This window comes from Balaenoptera borealis, assembly GCF_965194805.1.
Source record: "Balaenoptera borealis genome assembly, chromosome: 15".
NCBI classification, from domain to species: Eukaryota; Metazoa; Chordata; class Mammalia; order Artiodactyla; family Balaenopteridae; genus Balaenoptera; species Balaenoptera borealis.
In genome coordinates this window covers 7,459,566-7,476,006 of record NC_138871.1, presented here as the reverse complement: position 1 = coordinate 7,476,006, position 16,441 = coordinate 7,459,566, and the positions used below count along the sequence as shown (strand labels likewise).

The 16,441-nt window shown below is 36.1% G+C and overlaps 1 protein-coding gene and 1 long non-coding RNA gene across 4 annotated transcripts in view; one reads left to right on the top strand and one right to left on the bottom strand.

Moving 5' to 3' along the window:
- Window positions 1-3,943, bottom strand: part of LOC309611592 — an 86,679-nt gene extending 82,736 nt beyond the window's left edge. The window contains exon 1 of the long non-coding RNA XR_014234615.1: window positions 1,045-3,943. This is a non-coding gene — a long non-coding RNA (uncharacterized lncRNA). The remainder of the gene's footprint in view (window positions 1-1,044) is intronic.
- EIF5B (eukaryotic translation initiation factor 5B) overlaps window positions 1-16,441 on the top strand; it is a 68,343-nt gene that overhangs the window by 996 nt on the left and 50,906 nt on the right. Inside the window, exons 1-2 of one of the 3 annotated variants that reach the window (XM_082356130.1) lie at window positions 4,052-4,108; window positions 15,476-15,510. The exons of the other annotated variants lie outside the window; for them this stretch is intronic. Coding sequence (XP_082212256.1) covers window positions 4,067-4,108; window positions 15,476-15,510 — 77 coding nt within the window. The 5' untranslated portion in view covers window positions 4,052-4,066. Of the gene's footprint in view, window positions 1-4,051; window positions 4,109-15,475; window positions 15,511-16,441 lie in introns of those variants that run through there. 3 annotated transcript variants of the gene reach the window in all.

Sequence of the window (16,441 nt, the reverse complement as noted above, 5' to 3'; positions counted from 1 at the left end):
TGGAACATTTCTGGGTGTCATATTCGGTTGAGTTCTTTACCCCTTTTCATTGAAAGGGTTGTACTTCCTGGGAGTGAACAACATTTGTTACTTTTTGCCTTTCTGTACTACTTACCAAACTTAGTTCAAATACTGGGGATAGTAAGAGACATTCAAAAGACAGAAACAACCTGTGATAGCTCATTTTCACTCAAAACGGATATGTGGTCTTGAAGTTAAAATCAGATTACCAGTTGTGAGTTGGAATCCTGGGTTGTGTCCTCACTGGCCTTCACCTTTCTGATGAATGGCGTTAAAAAGACACCAAGGTGAGTCTTGTATTTCAGTTACAGGTCTATTGGAGGAAGTTAATTGGTTTCAAGAATAGAACTTATTGTTAATCAAAGCAGATAAATAAGAAGAAAGAAGCAGAATTCTGGGGTGATTTAGTGGGAGAGAAATTTCTATGCTTTTGACAGGATGTTTTGGTGCCTAGGATACTTTTTTTCTTCGACCTTATACAAGAAATAGAGATGAGTGTAATAAAGCTTCCTGTACCAGTTACCCAGCTTCGACCATTGTTGTCACATGACTGGCCCTGTTTCATCTCTCTGCTAGATATGGTAAAGCAACTCTCAAAATCCTTTCATGTGTAAATCCTTCAGGTGTATCTGAAAGATAAATACTTGAGGGAAAAAAATCCCCACAGGAACACCACATAAAACACAACCACAATGTCATCGTTAAGCCTAAGGAATACTAGCAGTGATTTCTTTTTTTTTTTTTTAATAAATTTTCCTTTTTTTTTTCTTTTTGATAAATTTATTTATTTATTTATTTTTGGCTGTGTTGGGTCTTTGTTTCTGTACGAGGGCTTTCTCTAGTTGTGGCAAGCGGGGGCCACTCTTCATCGCGGTGCGTGGGCCTCTCACTGTCGCGGCCTCTCTTGTTGCGGAGCACAGGCTCCAGACACGCAGGCTCAGTAGTTGTGACGCACGGGCCTAGTTGCTCCGCGGCATGTGGGATCGTCCCAGACCAGAGCACGAACCCCACGAAGCCCCCAACATAAATATTTTTTAATCTAAAGAACAGACTTCTGTAATCCTGATCCAAACAAACCAATTGTAAAACACAAAACGAAAAAAAAAAAAAAACACAAAACCGAATTTTAATTAGAATCAGTGAAATTAGAAAATTGACTAGACAACTGATAATATTTAAGAAGTCACTGGGCTTCCCTGGTGGCGCAGTGGTTGAGAATCTGCCTGCCAATGCAGGGCACACGGGTTCGAGCCCTGGTCCGGGAAGATCCCACATGCCGCGGAGCAACTAGGCCCGTGAGCCACAGTTACTGAGTCTGCGCGTCTGGAGCCTGTGCTCCGCAACAAGAGAGGCCACGATAGTGAGAGGCCCGCGCACTGCGGTGAAGAGTGGCCCCCGCTTGCCGCAACTGGAGAAGGCCCTGGCACAGAAACGAAGACCCAACACAGCCATAAATAAATAAATAAATAATAAAATAAAAATTAAAAAAAAATTTATGTATATGTTATTTTAGCTACAGTTTTTATTTTTCAAGCTCTTTCACGTTGGAAAAAAGCTATTCAGAGGAGAGATTTATTTTTGTGCGTGTATTTTTAGAGAAAAGTGAACGTCTTTTGCTAATTCATAAAGATTTTCATGGATGACAAAGTTTAAATTGCAAACACTAGAGCCTGTTAAATGATTGGTTAGATAGTATAGAAGGAATGCTACTGGGTTTTTTCCCTCTCCGACTAAATCTGCAGTGTTTACTTTTCGGCTCGTGTTGAAGGAAAAATGGTGGCAGTGTAATGGAAAAACACATTTTCTGATAAGCCAATATCAAGTTTTTTTGTTTGTTTTTTAATGCTTCGTGGACTCCTCCCACCTCTCCTTCCCTTCCGAGCTGTCCTCAGCCAGACGTGTTTCTGCTCAGGAAGAACTGGGTGAGAAATGAGCAGCTGCTTATTAGCTATCAAGTTAAGGCATTGAGCCACTTCTCAGTTATTGGAAAGAACATAAAATACTTGAGTGTTTTAATCCTTATATTGTTATTTTAAATTCTTAGCCACTCAGTGTTCATTTAAATTTAGATTTTACTATCTAATCTGAGTAATTTTATTCGGATTACATATGTTTTGTTTTATCAGTGACTGACCTTTGTTTAAACATTGAGTTCTAGAATCTTGTTTCAGCTTGTGAAATTCTGAGAATGAGATTTTGATAGGTGTTCGGCAAGTTTTCCTGCCTTTTTCAGTTGACTGGGGTAGGATTCAGTATTCACGGATCACATAGACAAAATATAAGGCCAATATTTTCATTTCTTCCTATAACCTTCCCAGTCATCAGCTTACATAATGGGACCATATCTTATGGGATCTTGTGTGCTCTAGCGATGTCTTACCATTTCCATTTATACAACACGATGAATGTTCTCTTATTGATGTGTGCAGAGAAAAAATGATCCTGCTTATCTAGTTTTTCACAGTTAGCCTCCAATTCTTCATTCTGATCCTTTTTTTTAATCCCCCAAGTGTGGTAGTTATATTTTTCAGGTTGTAAGGAATGTGGTATGTTACCTTAATAAATGGGATTAATACATCTACACCCCCTCACAAAGGATATAGAGGGAAGGAAGATCATTATTTCACCTATCTCACAGTCAGACATGAAGGTGGGGATGTCATTCAGGAATTAGGAGGTCTTTCAGGATTGAGTACAGGTATCTTCAGCTATGATTCTCTATGCTGGTGGTGAGCTAGTATAGTAGCTCTTTGTTTTTAACTACACATAATGCTCCTATCATTCCTGGCAAAATTCCTCCTTTTTGGGGGAGTTCTGGCTATCTCTGAGACAGCTGCCTATGTTTTAGATTTTTGTCCTGGTGTCAGACATTCATCCTAGCCAGGTATGATCAGGGTATCGGGTCCCTCTCCTGTGATAGAAAGCATGGTGATCTGCTTAAGGAACCTGTCCAGAGGAGCTGTGAGCATAGCAGGTACTCTAAAGCGTCCCAGAGAGGAAGTAGTCCAAGTGGCAAATAGTTCAAATAGTCTAGTTCAACAAAGGAATTTATTTCTCATTTGAATATATTTGAATTAATAATAAACTATCTGCATACATTAGATCAAAAAAGAAAAAAAGATGTATAACCTGAGAGTTCTCTTGGCTTACCTTGTTCCTACATTGATACTTTAGGTAATCAATATGTGGAAGGACGGGAAGAAGTCCTAGTTTATAAATGAATAAGTCCTAGCTATGAATGAATAAGAAGTCCTAGCTATAAATGAATAAGAAAGCAGATGATAAACTTGTTAGCTTATAGAAACCTCTTCTGCCTTCTCTACTGGTGATCTCTGGGGAGCTGATGTAGCTACTTTTGATGTTACTTGCCCACTAGTTGTGCTTTACTTATTCTAAGTTTATTCCAATCTGGCGGTTGATCTATACGTTGGGCAAAGCATTGTTTAACTGAGGAACTGAGTGTCTGCTTAGGTTAGAAAAGCAGTTCTCAAACTTTTTGGTCCTAGGACCCCCTTACACTCTTAAATTACTAAGGAACCCAAAAGGCTTTTGTTTATGTGGGTTATGTCTATCAATACTTACCATATTACAAATTAAAACTGAAAAGTTCTTTAAATATATTGATTTAAAAGTAAAAATAACATCACATTAACATAAATAACACTTAAATAATCACTTTCAAAAATTTATGGAAAGAGTGGTGGTAAACATTTTGTAAACGTTTACTATCTGCCTTAGTAGAAGATATCTTGATTCTTGTCTGCTTGTGCATTCAATCTGTAGCAATATCACACATCGTGTGGCCTCTGGAAAACACCACTGTACAGTTGTGAGGAAATGAGAATGAAAACTAGGCTAATAGCCTCATAGTACTATGTTGAAAATAGTTTTGACCCCTTGAATTAGTTTAGACCCCCTGAATTGTGTTGGGGGGAACTACTCTGAGAACTGTTTATTTAGGGATTCCTAAACCAGATTTAGGCATTTGTGAGACATTTCCCAAGCCTTTCGACTTCCATTCATGTTTGTCCAACAGGTGCTTAGAATGTTTGAGAAGCACTCAGAGGACAACTTAAGACATTTGTGGGTATGTTCATGCTCTTGCTATTTTACCCACTTATGATTTTTTTATGTAACGGGTGAGTTTATCAAGGTCTATTAAAAGTCTTTTGGGACTGATTTTAATTGGGAGTCCCATTAAGTTTTTAGATTATTTGGTACACTTTACATCTTTATGGTATTGAATCATTCCCTTCAGGAAATATATTGTCTGTTTAAGCAGTTAAGTGCCAGCTGTTGTTCTAGGTGCTGAAATATAGTGATGAACAAATTAGTAACATGACATGCTTCTTTATTTGGTTAATTATCAGTAAAACTTTATTATTTTCTTCGGTTGAACCTTTAGGATACTTCTTGTTTGGTTTATTCCTAGGTATCTTATAGTTTTGGTTGCTGTTAATGTAGGAAAACTTTTTTTCAAGATGGTCTGACCAACTTAACTCTCTCTTATTATTAAAAGTAGGTGTTATTAAAGGATGAGGCCTTAATTGCGATTTGGTTATTAGTTTGTGATAATATATAACAGAGGGGGAGACCAGGGAGAAAAATTAAAGACATTACAGCAGCATTCAAATGTTTTAGTTAGTGACACACAAATGACTCCTTTTTCCCTCCCTTTCTAACTTATGCCTTGTGTCAAATATGTACTGTTAAGAAATTTCAAATCAGGTATTTTGAACTATTGAAATAATCGCAGTATACTACTTGCTCTAGCAGTAATCACAGTATTTACATAACTTTAATAATGAAGACACTTAATGTAGAAGAAATAACTATGCTGTAACCAGTTTGAGAATCTGGAGGAAGGGAGAGGTATAAAGATAAAAGAACTGCTTTATAACATATAGAAGAGGAAACAGATTTAGCATAATAATGTGCTTGAGGCTTAGAGCCTCTCAGCTGTTAAGCCAAACCAGACTCCAGAACCTGTGGTTTTGTTTTTTTTTTGTAACTGTGCTGTACTAGCTGATTTAAGAAATCCTGCTATTCCAAAATGTAGACTTTCCAAAGGATCTTTACTGGTGAAGCAACTGTTAAAGAGGAACAGTTTAACAAAGGAGGGAGAATAGAAGAATGACAGCCGTTGTCCATAGGTCAATCAGTGCCAGAATTTCTTTAAAAAAATGTTCTCACTTAACCTTAGTTGAATAACTGCCTGTCTCATAGCCTGTCTGTTTAAAGTGAAAACAGTGATGATTTAATGTTTCATTCCTTCCCATTTCAGACATGGTATATAAAATTTCAGGTATATTTTTTCAGAGGAATCCCTACTTTGCACCCAGGTAGCAGTCATTGTTTAGAATCATTGGTTTTCAGATCTCCCTTTGGTGATAGAAAGATACTTTCTATTGAGATTTAAAGTAGTGTTTGGTTTTTCTGTTTTTGAAACTTTCTTCATACTGTAAATTTATATAAACAGTCTCTGAAAATACAATAAGTACTGTGTTAATTAAATTTGTGTCATTAGGTTTCAGGTACTGAGCTCTGGTGAAACTAATAGATGTGATTGATGATAATGTAGTAGTTGGAATTTTTTATAAGTCTAGAATCACATGTCCTAAGAATTCATTGTATGGGTGTGCCACATTTTATTTACCTGTCCATACATCAGTTAGTGGATTCAAGGTTGTTCCACCTTTTTGGCTGTTATGAATAATACTGCTAAAAAAATCTGTGTATAAGTTTTTGTGTGGACTTGTGTTTTCAATTCTTTGGGGTATATACCTAGGAGTGAAATTGCTGGGTCGTAGAGTAACTATGTTTTAACTTTTTTAGGAACTGCCAAGTAGTTTAACTTTTTTTCCAGGAACTGCCAAAGCTGCTGCTCCATTTTATATTCCAACCAACAGTGTGTTAGAGTTTCAGTTTCTCTACATCCTCATCAACACTCGTTATCATCTGACTTTTTGATTATAGCCATTCTAGTAGGTGTGAAGTGGTATCTTATTGTGACTTTTGGTCTGCACTTCATGATGGCTTAAGATGTTGAATATCTTTTCATGTGTTTATTGGACATTTGTATGTCTTGTTTGAAGAACTCTCTATTCAGATCCTTTGCCCATTTTAAAATTGAGTTCTTTATTATTGAGGAATAAGTTCTTTATATACTCTAGATACAAATCCTTTATCAGATATGATTTGCAAATATTTTCTCCCATTCTGTGGGCTGTCATTATTTTCTCCCATAGGAGGTTGTTGTTTCACTTTCTTGGTGGTGTCGTTTGTAGAACAAAAGTTTCTAAAAAGTCTGATTTATCTATTTTTTCTTTGGTTGCTTGTGCTTTTGATGTCAGATCTAAGAAATCATCACCAAATCTAAAGTCATGAAGATTTACTATGTTTTCTTCTAGTAGCTTTACAGTTTTAATTCTTACATTTAGACCTTTGAGCCATTTAGGGTTAATTTTTTTATATTGTCTGAGGTAGGGGTCCAACTTCATTCTTCGCGTGTGGATATTCAATTGTCCCAGCACCATTTAAAAAAAAAAGACTATTACTCCTCTAATTCCTTGATCAAATCAATTGACCATATGTGTAGGATTTTATTTCTGGACTCTCAGTTCTGTTTCATTGATCTGTATGTCTATCCTGATGGCAGTATCACACTGTCTTGATTACTACAGCTTTGGTATTAAGTTTTGAAATTGTGAAGTGTGATTTCTCTTTGTTCTTTTTTGAGATTGTTTTGGCTATTTTGAGTTCCTTGCATTTCCATACAGATTTTACAATTAGGTTCTCTCAGTTACTGCAAAAAAAAAAAGAAAAAAGGGGCAGCTGGGATTTTGATTGAGATTGGATTTCTTCTGTAGATCAATTTTGGGAGTATTGTCAATGTTAGGCCTTGAGATCCATGAACATGGAATGTCTTTCCACTTATTTAGGTCTTCAGGTTTTCTTTCAATGATTTTTGTAGTTCTCAGAGTACAACATTTGCAACTGTTAAAAAATTATTCTGAGACATTTAATTTTTTTATGCTATCATAAGTGGAATTATTTTTTAATTTCATTTTCAGATTGTTTATTGCTAGTGCACAGTTTAAATACAGTTGATTTTTATATATTGATCTTCTGTTCTGCAATCTTACTGAATTCGTATTAGCTTGAATGTTTTTTTGTTGTGTATGTGGATTCCTTAGGATTTTCTATGTACATGGTCCTGCCACTGCAAGTTCAGATAGTTTTCTCCTTCTTTTCCAATCTAAATGGTTTTTCTTTCTTTATTTTACCTTAGGCTCTGGCTAGATCCTGCTGTACAGTGTTGTATTGAATGGGGTGAATGGACATTCTTGTCTTGTTTCTGATCATGGGGTGGGGGGGAAGCTTTCAGTTTTTCACATTAAGTGTGTTAGGTGTGTTTTCCCCCACCCCTCCCCACCGTGAATGGGTGTTGGATTTTGTTACATTGCTGTCTCTTCATCTGTGAGATGATTATGTGGTTTTTGTGTCTTATACTGTTTATGCATGGTGGATTACATTAATCAATTTTCATATGTTGAACCAACTTTGCAATCCTGGGATATATCCCAGTTGGTCATGGTGTGCAATCCTTGTTATATGTTCTTGGATTTGGTTTGCTAGTGTTTTGTTGAGGATTTAATTTTTTTTTTTTAACTTTTAACTTTTCTATGTACTTGTTTGAGGTCTTTGGATAAACTGCATAAAATTGAATTCTTACTAAATCAATTGGATAACATCTTTAAGAGTTTAAAGTTACTTACACATTGCTTGTGATTTATGATATATTTGATCTTATTTCAGCCATCCTGGTTTGTTTTTTATTTGTGCCAATTCTGCAATGCTTTGTTTCTATTTTTCCCCCTTCTTATCTTGGGTTAGAGTTTATACATGCTATTTCTATTTTTTTTTTAAGTGGTTTGACTTAAAATTTTACCTTGCATATACAAAGTCAATATTTAAAGCCCTGTAAAACAGTACAAGGACAGTAGTACTGGTGTCTGGTATTTTGTTTTATAATCCCCCACTTCAGGTCAGTGACCTTTTACTTAAGATTGGATGTTACTTAAAGGCATTACTTGTCAGGAATGAACCTGGGGGGGAAAAAGGCACATACTTACTGGATTATCCATTGTTCTCTTAAGAATTTAAGAGAACAAAATGACTATGAAAAGTGATTTTCTCTTTCAGACATGTTAGTAGCTAATAAGTCTTAAAAAATGAACTGTTGGGATTAAAGTTTAAAATTTTAATTTTTTATTATAAAAATTTCAAGCACACAGAAAAGTTGAAGGAATAGTATAATGAACTCATATACACATCACCTAGATTTAATCATTACTAGTATTTTGTCCTCATTTTTGCTTTATGTATTTTATTTTATAGACATCTTGACATTTTCTCTCTAAATGTTTCCTTATGTAACCATAATACCTTTATCCCACCTAGTGCAATTAACACAAATTCTCTTATATTTTTTTTTTTGTACTTTATTTATTTATTTATTTTATTTATGGCTGTGTTGGGTCTTCGTTTCTATGCGAGGGCTTTCTCTAGTTGCGGCAAGTGGGGGCCACTCTTCATCGCGGTGCGCGGGCCTCTCACCGTCGCGGCCTCTCTTGTTGCGGAGCACAGGCTCCAAATGCGCAGGCTCAGTAATTGTGGCTCACGGGCCTAGTCGCTCCGCGGCATGTGGGATCTTCCCAGACCAGGGCTCGAACCCGTGTCCCCTGCATTGGCAGGCAGATTCTCAACCACTGCGCCACCAGGGAAGCCCCCAAATTCTCTTATATTTAATATCCAGTTCATATTTCAGATTTCCAACTCCACAATGGCTTTTCAAACCAGGTTGCAGAGGAGGTTCACCCTGCATTTCATTGTGGTGTAGCTCATAATGTTTAAAAGTCACACTTTCATTATAGGTATCTGGCTAAAGTTATTCTTTTTTTTTTTGTCTGTGTAAGTCTTCTTTTCACGTTCTCACTCTGAACTTAGAATTTTCAGGACTTGGTTATCTCAGACTATTGGTAATTAGAATGGAGGGGAATTATTAGAGAGACTTGTAAGTAGCAGTTGCATTCTGTGCTGTTGTTTGGTTTAAGAACAAAATGCTTTTGCAGGCCTACAAACATTCACTCCTGAATGATGACTGAAGTGCTAAATTATATTAGTTTACTCCCATTCAGGTTGGTATGAAACACGTAATCAGTTTTGTGAAATTTTTTTGAGACTAAATTCATATAACATAAAAGTAACCATTTTAAATGTACAATTCTGTGAGATTTAGTACATTCACAGTGTTGTGCAGTCTTCTCTGTCTAGTTCCAAAACATTTTCATCACCCCCAAAGGAGTTCCTGTATCCATTAAGCAGTTACTTTCCCTTTCTGTCCTCCTCTGAGCCCTTAGCAACCACTAATATACTGTGTCTTTTGATTTACCTATTCTGGATATTTCATATAAGTGGAATCATACCATGTATAACCTCTTGTGTGTGGGTTCTTTCATTTTGCACATTTTCGAGGTTCATCTATGTGTAGAATATATCAGTACTTCATTTTGTTTTTACGGCTGAATAATATTCCACTGTGTATGTATACCTCATAATGTTTATCCATTCATCCGATGATGGATGTTTCAGTTGTTTCCACCTTTTGGCTATTGTGAAAAGTGCTGCTATGAACATTTGTGTCTAGATGTTTGAATACCAGTTTTCAGTTCTTTTGAGTATAGTATATACCTAGGAGTGGAAGTGGTAGATCATCCTATGTTTAACTTTTTGAGGAACCACCAAGCTTTTTTACAGCGACTGCACCATTTTATAGCACCACCAGAATGTACAAGGGTTCTGATTTCTTCATATCTTTGCCAACAATTCTGTTCCTTTTTTTTTTTTTCCGTTAATAGTCATCCTAGCGATTGGTCTCATTGTTTTGATTGGCATTTCCCTGGTTACTAATGATGTTGAACATCTTTTTATGTACTCATTGGTCATTTGTATATCTTTGGACAAAGGTCTGTGCAAGTCCTTTACTCATTTTTAAATTAGCTTGTTTTGCTTGAGTTTTAAGAGTTCTTTATATATTCAGGATACTTGATCCTTACAAGGTACATGATTTGTAAATATTTTCTCCCATTATGTGGGTTGTCTTTTCACTGTCTTGACATAGTATCATTTTTACAAAAGTTTTAAAATTTTGATACAATCCAGCTCACTTAATTTTTGTTACTGTTGCTTGTGCTTTGGGTATTGTATCTAAAAATCTACTGTTAAGTCATGCCAGGCTGTGAAGATTCACCTATGTTTTCTTCTTAAGAGTTTTATTGTTTTAGCTCTAACATTTAGGTTATAACCCATTTTGAGTTAATTTTTGTATATAGTGTGGGGTAGGGGTCCAAAACTTCATTCTTTTACGTGTGGAGATATAGTCCCAGCACCATTTGTTGAAGAGACTATTTCTTCCCCTATTGATTGGTTTTGGCACCACTGTCAAATCAATTGACCATGGGTGAATGGATTTATTTCTGGACAGTTTTATTCTTTTGATGTTTATCCTTATACCAGTACCACATTGTTTTGGTTACTATAGTGTAAATTTTCTTAAATAAAAAATTTCAAACGTATACAGAAGCAGAATAGTTTAGTGAACACACCTGTCAATCACCTGGTTTCAGATATTACTGATTCACAGATAACCTTGTTTCATCTGCATCCTACCCACTCTCCTCTTCCCTCTCCCCATTATATTGAAACAACCCCAGACATTTGTAAATATTTCAGGAGGTTACATAATCAATTATAAGAAAGATTTACATTTTAAATATAAATTTAAAAGAATGATACGTTTCCATTCATTTGGAAAATTCACATACAAAGGATCCTTGTCTGTGTTAGGTAAATAAAATGTAGTTGTAGTTTTCTCTCAGTGGGATTTTTAAACTGGTGTTTGAATTTATTATTTCAGAAAATTTAATTTGGTAGTTTTACTACGATCAAAATATAGTAATTGTTATGGTGGTAGACAAGGTTTTTATTAAGCCTCAGTGATGAAACTGGTGAGCCTTTCTAATTGTATGAAAATTGTGGTTGCCATTCTAAAATAGGGCTTTTTCTTTAATAGTGCCTGTTAAGAATGTGTTACATTCCCTGCTGGTTGTTAGTTGTAAAAGGTAGGGAGGTGGGGACTTCCCTGGTGGTGCAGTCGTTGGGAATCTGCCTGCCAGTGTAGGGGACATGGGTTCAAACCCTGGTCCGGGAAGATCCCACATGCCGCAGAGCGACTGGGCCCGTGTGCCACAACTACTGAGCCCGTGTGCCACAACTACTGAGGCCCGTGCGCCTAGAGCTCGTGCTCCACAGCGGGAGAGGCCACCGCAATAAGAAGCCCGTGCACACTGCAGTGAGGAGTAGCCCCCGCTCACCATAGCTAGAGAAAGCCTGTGTGCAGCAACGAGGGCCCAGTGCAGCCAAAAATAAATAAATAAATAAATAAATATTTTAAAAAGGGAGGTGAATTGAGCACACAAAAAGGAGTTTTCTGTTCTCAAAGGAGCTTACATTTTAATATAGCAAATTGGCATATGCACAGATAATACAGTGAGGAGATGAAGGGAGAATGTGAAGTTTAGGTTAAGTATGGGAATGCTACCCTTGAGATTTCAAATTTGCCTCCTAAAGTTATTACATATGTCTTCCAGATCCCTTTCTAATTAAATCTGCCATCAGGAGAGCAAGCCAGATTGGAAGGAATGGGAGTGTGCTGTATGTTTCTGTCTCTTGAGTAGCAAGGGTTGATGATAAAGAGTATCCAAGATCTTCAGTTGCCTAGCTATTGCCTGCACACAGGTGCAGCCAGACCATTCTAATGATGGTGTTGTTCAGCAAGTGAGAAGTACCCTCTCCTGAGAGTAGTTACCTGCATCAAAATTTTATTAATATTTGTTTGGTTATGCCAGGTGTTACAAAAGGAAATTAGGTGGGAAGAATCCTTTAACAGTATTAAGGACCAGAGTTACTTGTACGGAATACAAAGATTATGAGTTCACTATCTGTGAGTGCTGGAAGTGCTCAATTTAATCAATTAATTTAGAACATAACTTGTGTCCTTAAGGTGTTAATTGAGAATGTTGACTTAGGTTATCAATATTGCTTATGTGTGTGTATATATATATATATATATATATATATATCTATATCTTCAGGCCCAAAACTAAGTATAAACTTACCTCTTATGCAGTTACGAAACCCTAAATACACTTATATCAAACAGTAACAAATATAAAAATTTTTGAAGTTCAAATTTGCAGCATTGATGTGAATGATAGTGTTTTATTGATTCTAAACCAGTGCTTCTCATATTTTAATGTGCGTGTGATTCACCTGTGGGTCTTGTTGAAATGGGGATTTTGATGTAGTAAGTCTTGGGTGGGACCTAAGATTTTGCATTTCTAACAAGGTGATACTAATGCTGCTTATCTTGGAATTATTCTTTTGAGTAGCAGGATCTAAATCACCATTTTATTGTGAAAGTATTGCCTCCTATAATGGACTTCTTTTGAGTTCAGCATGCATATACTAGTAAGAACTCAATTTTTCTAATCTTTTTCAGTATGAACTAATGATTTTCACCTTTGTTTTATAGCACCTTCTCTTGGCTAAAATGTTTAATTTACATATTAAGTCTGCCTCTGATCTTTTTCGTCAATGTGAAACAACTTAGTGGAGGTTTGTAAACAAAAGCTTTGGTTGACATTCTATGACAGTGAACTGTGATAAAGTGTCTATCCATATGATTCATGGAATGTTCATCTTAAATCTATTATCATATTAAAATTAAAACAAATTAGACAGATAAAAGTTACTGGGGAGAATTTTCAGTCTTCTGAAATTACCCACAACCCTGCGTTTCCCCCTCCTAACCCATCTCACCTGCCCCCTTTGAGGGTACACGCTCTGGTTTGAAAAAGCTGCCCTAAACTGATTTTATAGTTAAACACATTGGAATCCATAAAAATGTGTGAACTTAGATTATGTATATTTGGAGGTCTATAAGATGATGCTTATACTTGCTTTTGTATTCTTACCGCTTCAACTATGAGGTATTTAGAAGGTGGAGAATTAGGCTGAATTTTGTGGAAGGTAATAAGATACATTCTGTTTGCTTGCATTGTACAATGCAGTATGGTTTCACATCCCTTTTAAAGACGTCAAGACCCAGTTCATAAGGAAATTTTAAGCTCGGAGGGCTTTTTTTTTTTAAAGGCATGATTGGGTACCTCTGAATTTATTAATGGGTTGTGGTGCTTAAGATAGAACTCCATTGAGGGAGTGGGGAGTGAGAACTGTTGGATTGTGCAGATGGTGAGAGCTAGTGAGGAGCAATGACTGCTGGGCTTTTCTCTCTTTTGTCTTGTTTTTCCTGTTTGTATATGTAACTGTTGTCAAGGAGTGCTGGGTAAGAAGAGATGGAGGTTGGAGGAAAAGAGATGCTAAAAGGCATCTTATGACGAAGGCAGGACTAGATTTCCCTGTTTCCTTTATTGCTACTGGCACTGCTGGGATAGAGTTAGGAGTAAAGAATGGGATTCCTCCTTATGTTTTTCCTCTTGTTTGCTCTTATTGAGCCTGTTTCAGGGGAGGAGCAGAAACCAAAGTAACGTGAAAAGGGTTAGATATCACCATTTCTTCCCTCAGTACTTAGAGATTATGAAAAATTTTTTTGTTTTTTTTGGTCAAGTTGAGGGTGGGGAGAGAAGAAGGACTGGTGTGGTTTCTACTTCTGTAGGCCCTGGTATCCATTAGGAACAGAAAGAAATATGTGAGTGCTTCAGTTATTATTGTATCATAACAGGTCATCCCAAACTTAGTTGTTTAAGACAACAAAAATCATCCTCTCTCTTGGTTCTGAGGGTTGACTGAGCTCAAGATTGGTCTTGCTTGGAGGTCTCCATGTGGTTGCAGGTAAATGATGACTGTGATGGAGTCATCTTAAAGGCTACCTCGCTTGCACATCACTCACTTCTGGTGGTTGATAGTCGCTGTTGGTTGGCACGTCAGCTGGAACACCTATCCTTGGCCTCTCTATGTGGCCTGGACATCCTCATTAGCTTGGCAGTGAATGTCTCAAGAGCCCAGAAGTAGAAGGCCTGGGCTTAGAAACTGTAACATCATTTCTGCCATATATCCTGTTGAGTAAACAGTGACACGGTCTCATATTAAAGGGGAGGGACATAGACCCCTACCTCTCAGTGTCAGAGAAATTTTGAGCCAGGATATAAGACCTCCTCAGAGGGTAAGACTAAAGAGACATTGGAGAAGAGGGCTTGGTAGGAGAGAATCCTAGGAAGCTTGGAGATTTTGAATCGTGGAATAATTTGGGAAAGGGTTGGATTTCCTATGTTCTTGTAGAACTTAAATCAGACAACTTTTTAGTGGAAAATGTCTGTCATTAATAAATGAAATTTGCCAAGTTCAGAATTGAGAGGAGATTTGCAAACAAGTTAATTTTTCTTTTACTTCTTTACAGTGAACTTTTTTTTGTTATGTATATTTAAAAGGCTTTAGTGTATTGATCTCAAAGTGAAGTGTCTCATTTTTTATTTTTATATATGATTTTTATTTGACTATTCCAAAAAGCCAAGCACCAAAGTTGATCACATGCCTTTTACATACAATTAAGAAATACCATGTTTTTAAAAGATTCCTTCACAGTAACGTCATTTTAGTTACATATTACATTGTGTTAATAAAAATTGAGGTATTATAAAAATATTATATGTTGATTCTTATTTTCATAACTTATAAAAATGGGTAAAATGACTTATATTAGGTATATATAATTTTAACCTTAACTGTTTTCAGTAAACTGATAAATCCATTCTGTAACTTCTCATCCATTTTTATAGTATACCTAGAAATTTAAATTCTCTTCTTTGAGGTGTAATTGACATAAAATACACAAAGTTAAAGTGTGGAGTTAATAAGTTTTGATAAATTATACAGTTGTGCTTCTTTCACCACAATCATGATACTGAATATTTCCATTAACCCAAAAAGTTCCCTCATGACCCTTTGTAGGCAGTCCTTTCTGGCCAAAAATCACTGTAGCTTTTGTGTTTTGTGGCGGGTCACTGTAGTTTTCACTTTTCTAAAAATTCGTATAACTAGAATCATAGAGAATGTAGCCTCTATTGGCTGGCTGGGTTTCACTTAAAATAATCTCTTTTGAGATTCATCCATGTTGGTGTGTGTAACATTAGTTCTTTACTTTTATCATTGAGTAGTATCCTTTTGTGTGGGTAGATGACAATTTGTTTATGAATTATCTGGTAATTGGATATTTAGTGGTTTTTTTTTCCCAGCTTCTTGTGATTATGAATAAAGCTTCTGTGAACATTTGAGTACAAGTCTTTGTGTGGACATATGTTTTCGTTTCTCTTAGGTAAATACCTGGGAGTGGGATTGCTGGGTCATATGGTAAGTGTGTATGTTTAACTTGAAGAAACTGCCAAACTGTCTCTTCCAAAGTGGCTGTGCCAGTTTTGCATTCCCTCTAGAGGTGTGTTCCAATTGCTCCACATCCTCTCTCAACACTTAGTATTATCAGCCCTTCATTTTAGTCATTCTGGTGGCTGTGGAGTGGCATCTCATTGTGATTTTGTTTACATTTCCTTATTAGTTAGTGATACTGACCATCTTGTCATGTGTTTATTTCCCATCATTGTATCTCATTTGGTTAAGTGTTGAAATCATTTGCCCATTTAAAAATTGTGTTCTTTAATGTTGGGTCACAGATTTTTTAATATATTGATAGACAAATCTTTCATCAGATATATGTATTGCAAAAATTTTTTTTTCTCAGTATGAGGTTTGCCTTCTCCCTTAAACAGTGTTCAGTTTTGTTAATTAAACTTTTAAGATTATTATAGATTCACACGCAGTTGTAAGAATTAATACAGAGGGATTTCTGTGTCTTTTATTCGGTTTCCTCTAATGATAACATCTTGTAAAACTGTACAGTATCACAACTTGGGTATTGATGCCGATACAATTCACTGATCATATTCAGATTTTCCCAGTTTCATTTGCACTAGCACACGTGTATGTTTGTGATTAGTGTTATACAGTATTATCACATGTGCAGGTTTGTATATTTACTACCGCAGTCAAAATACAGACCATCATTGCAAGGATCTCTCATGTTGTTCATTTGTAACCATAATCATCTCCTTTCTGTGCACCTCCCCTCACTAAACCCTAGTAACCATGAATCTTTTCTATACTTATATGAATTTTTGAAAATAAAAAATTTTATAAGTGGAATCATGTATGTATATAACCTCTGGGAATTGGCTTCTTTCCAGTCAGTCTGATTTTCTTGCGATCCATCCAAGTTGTTGCATGTATC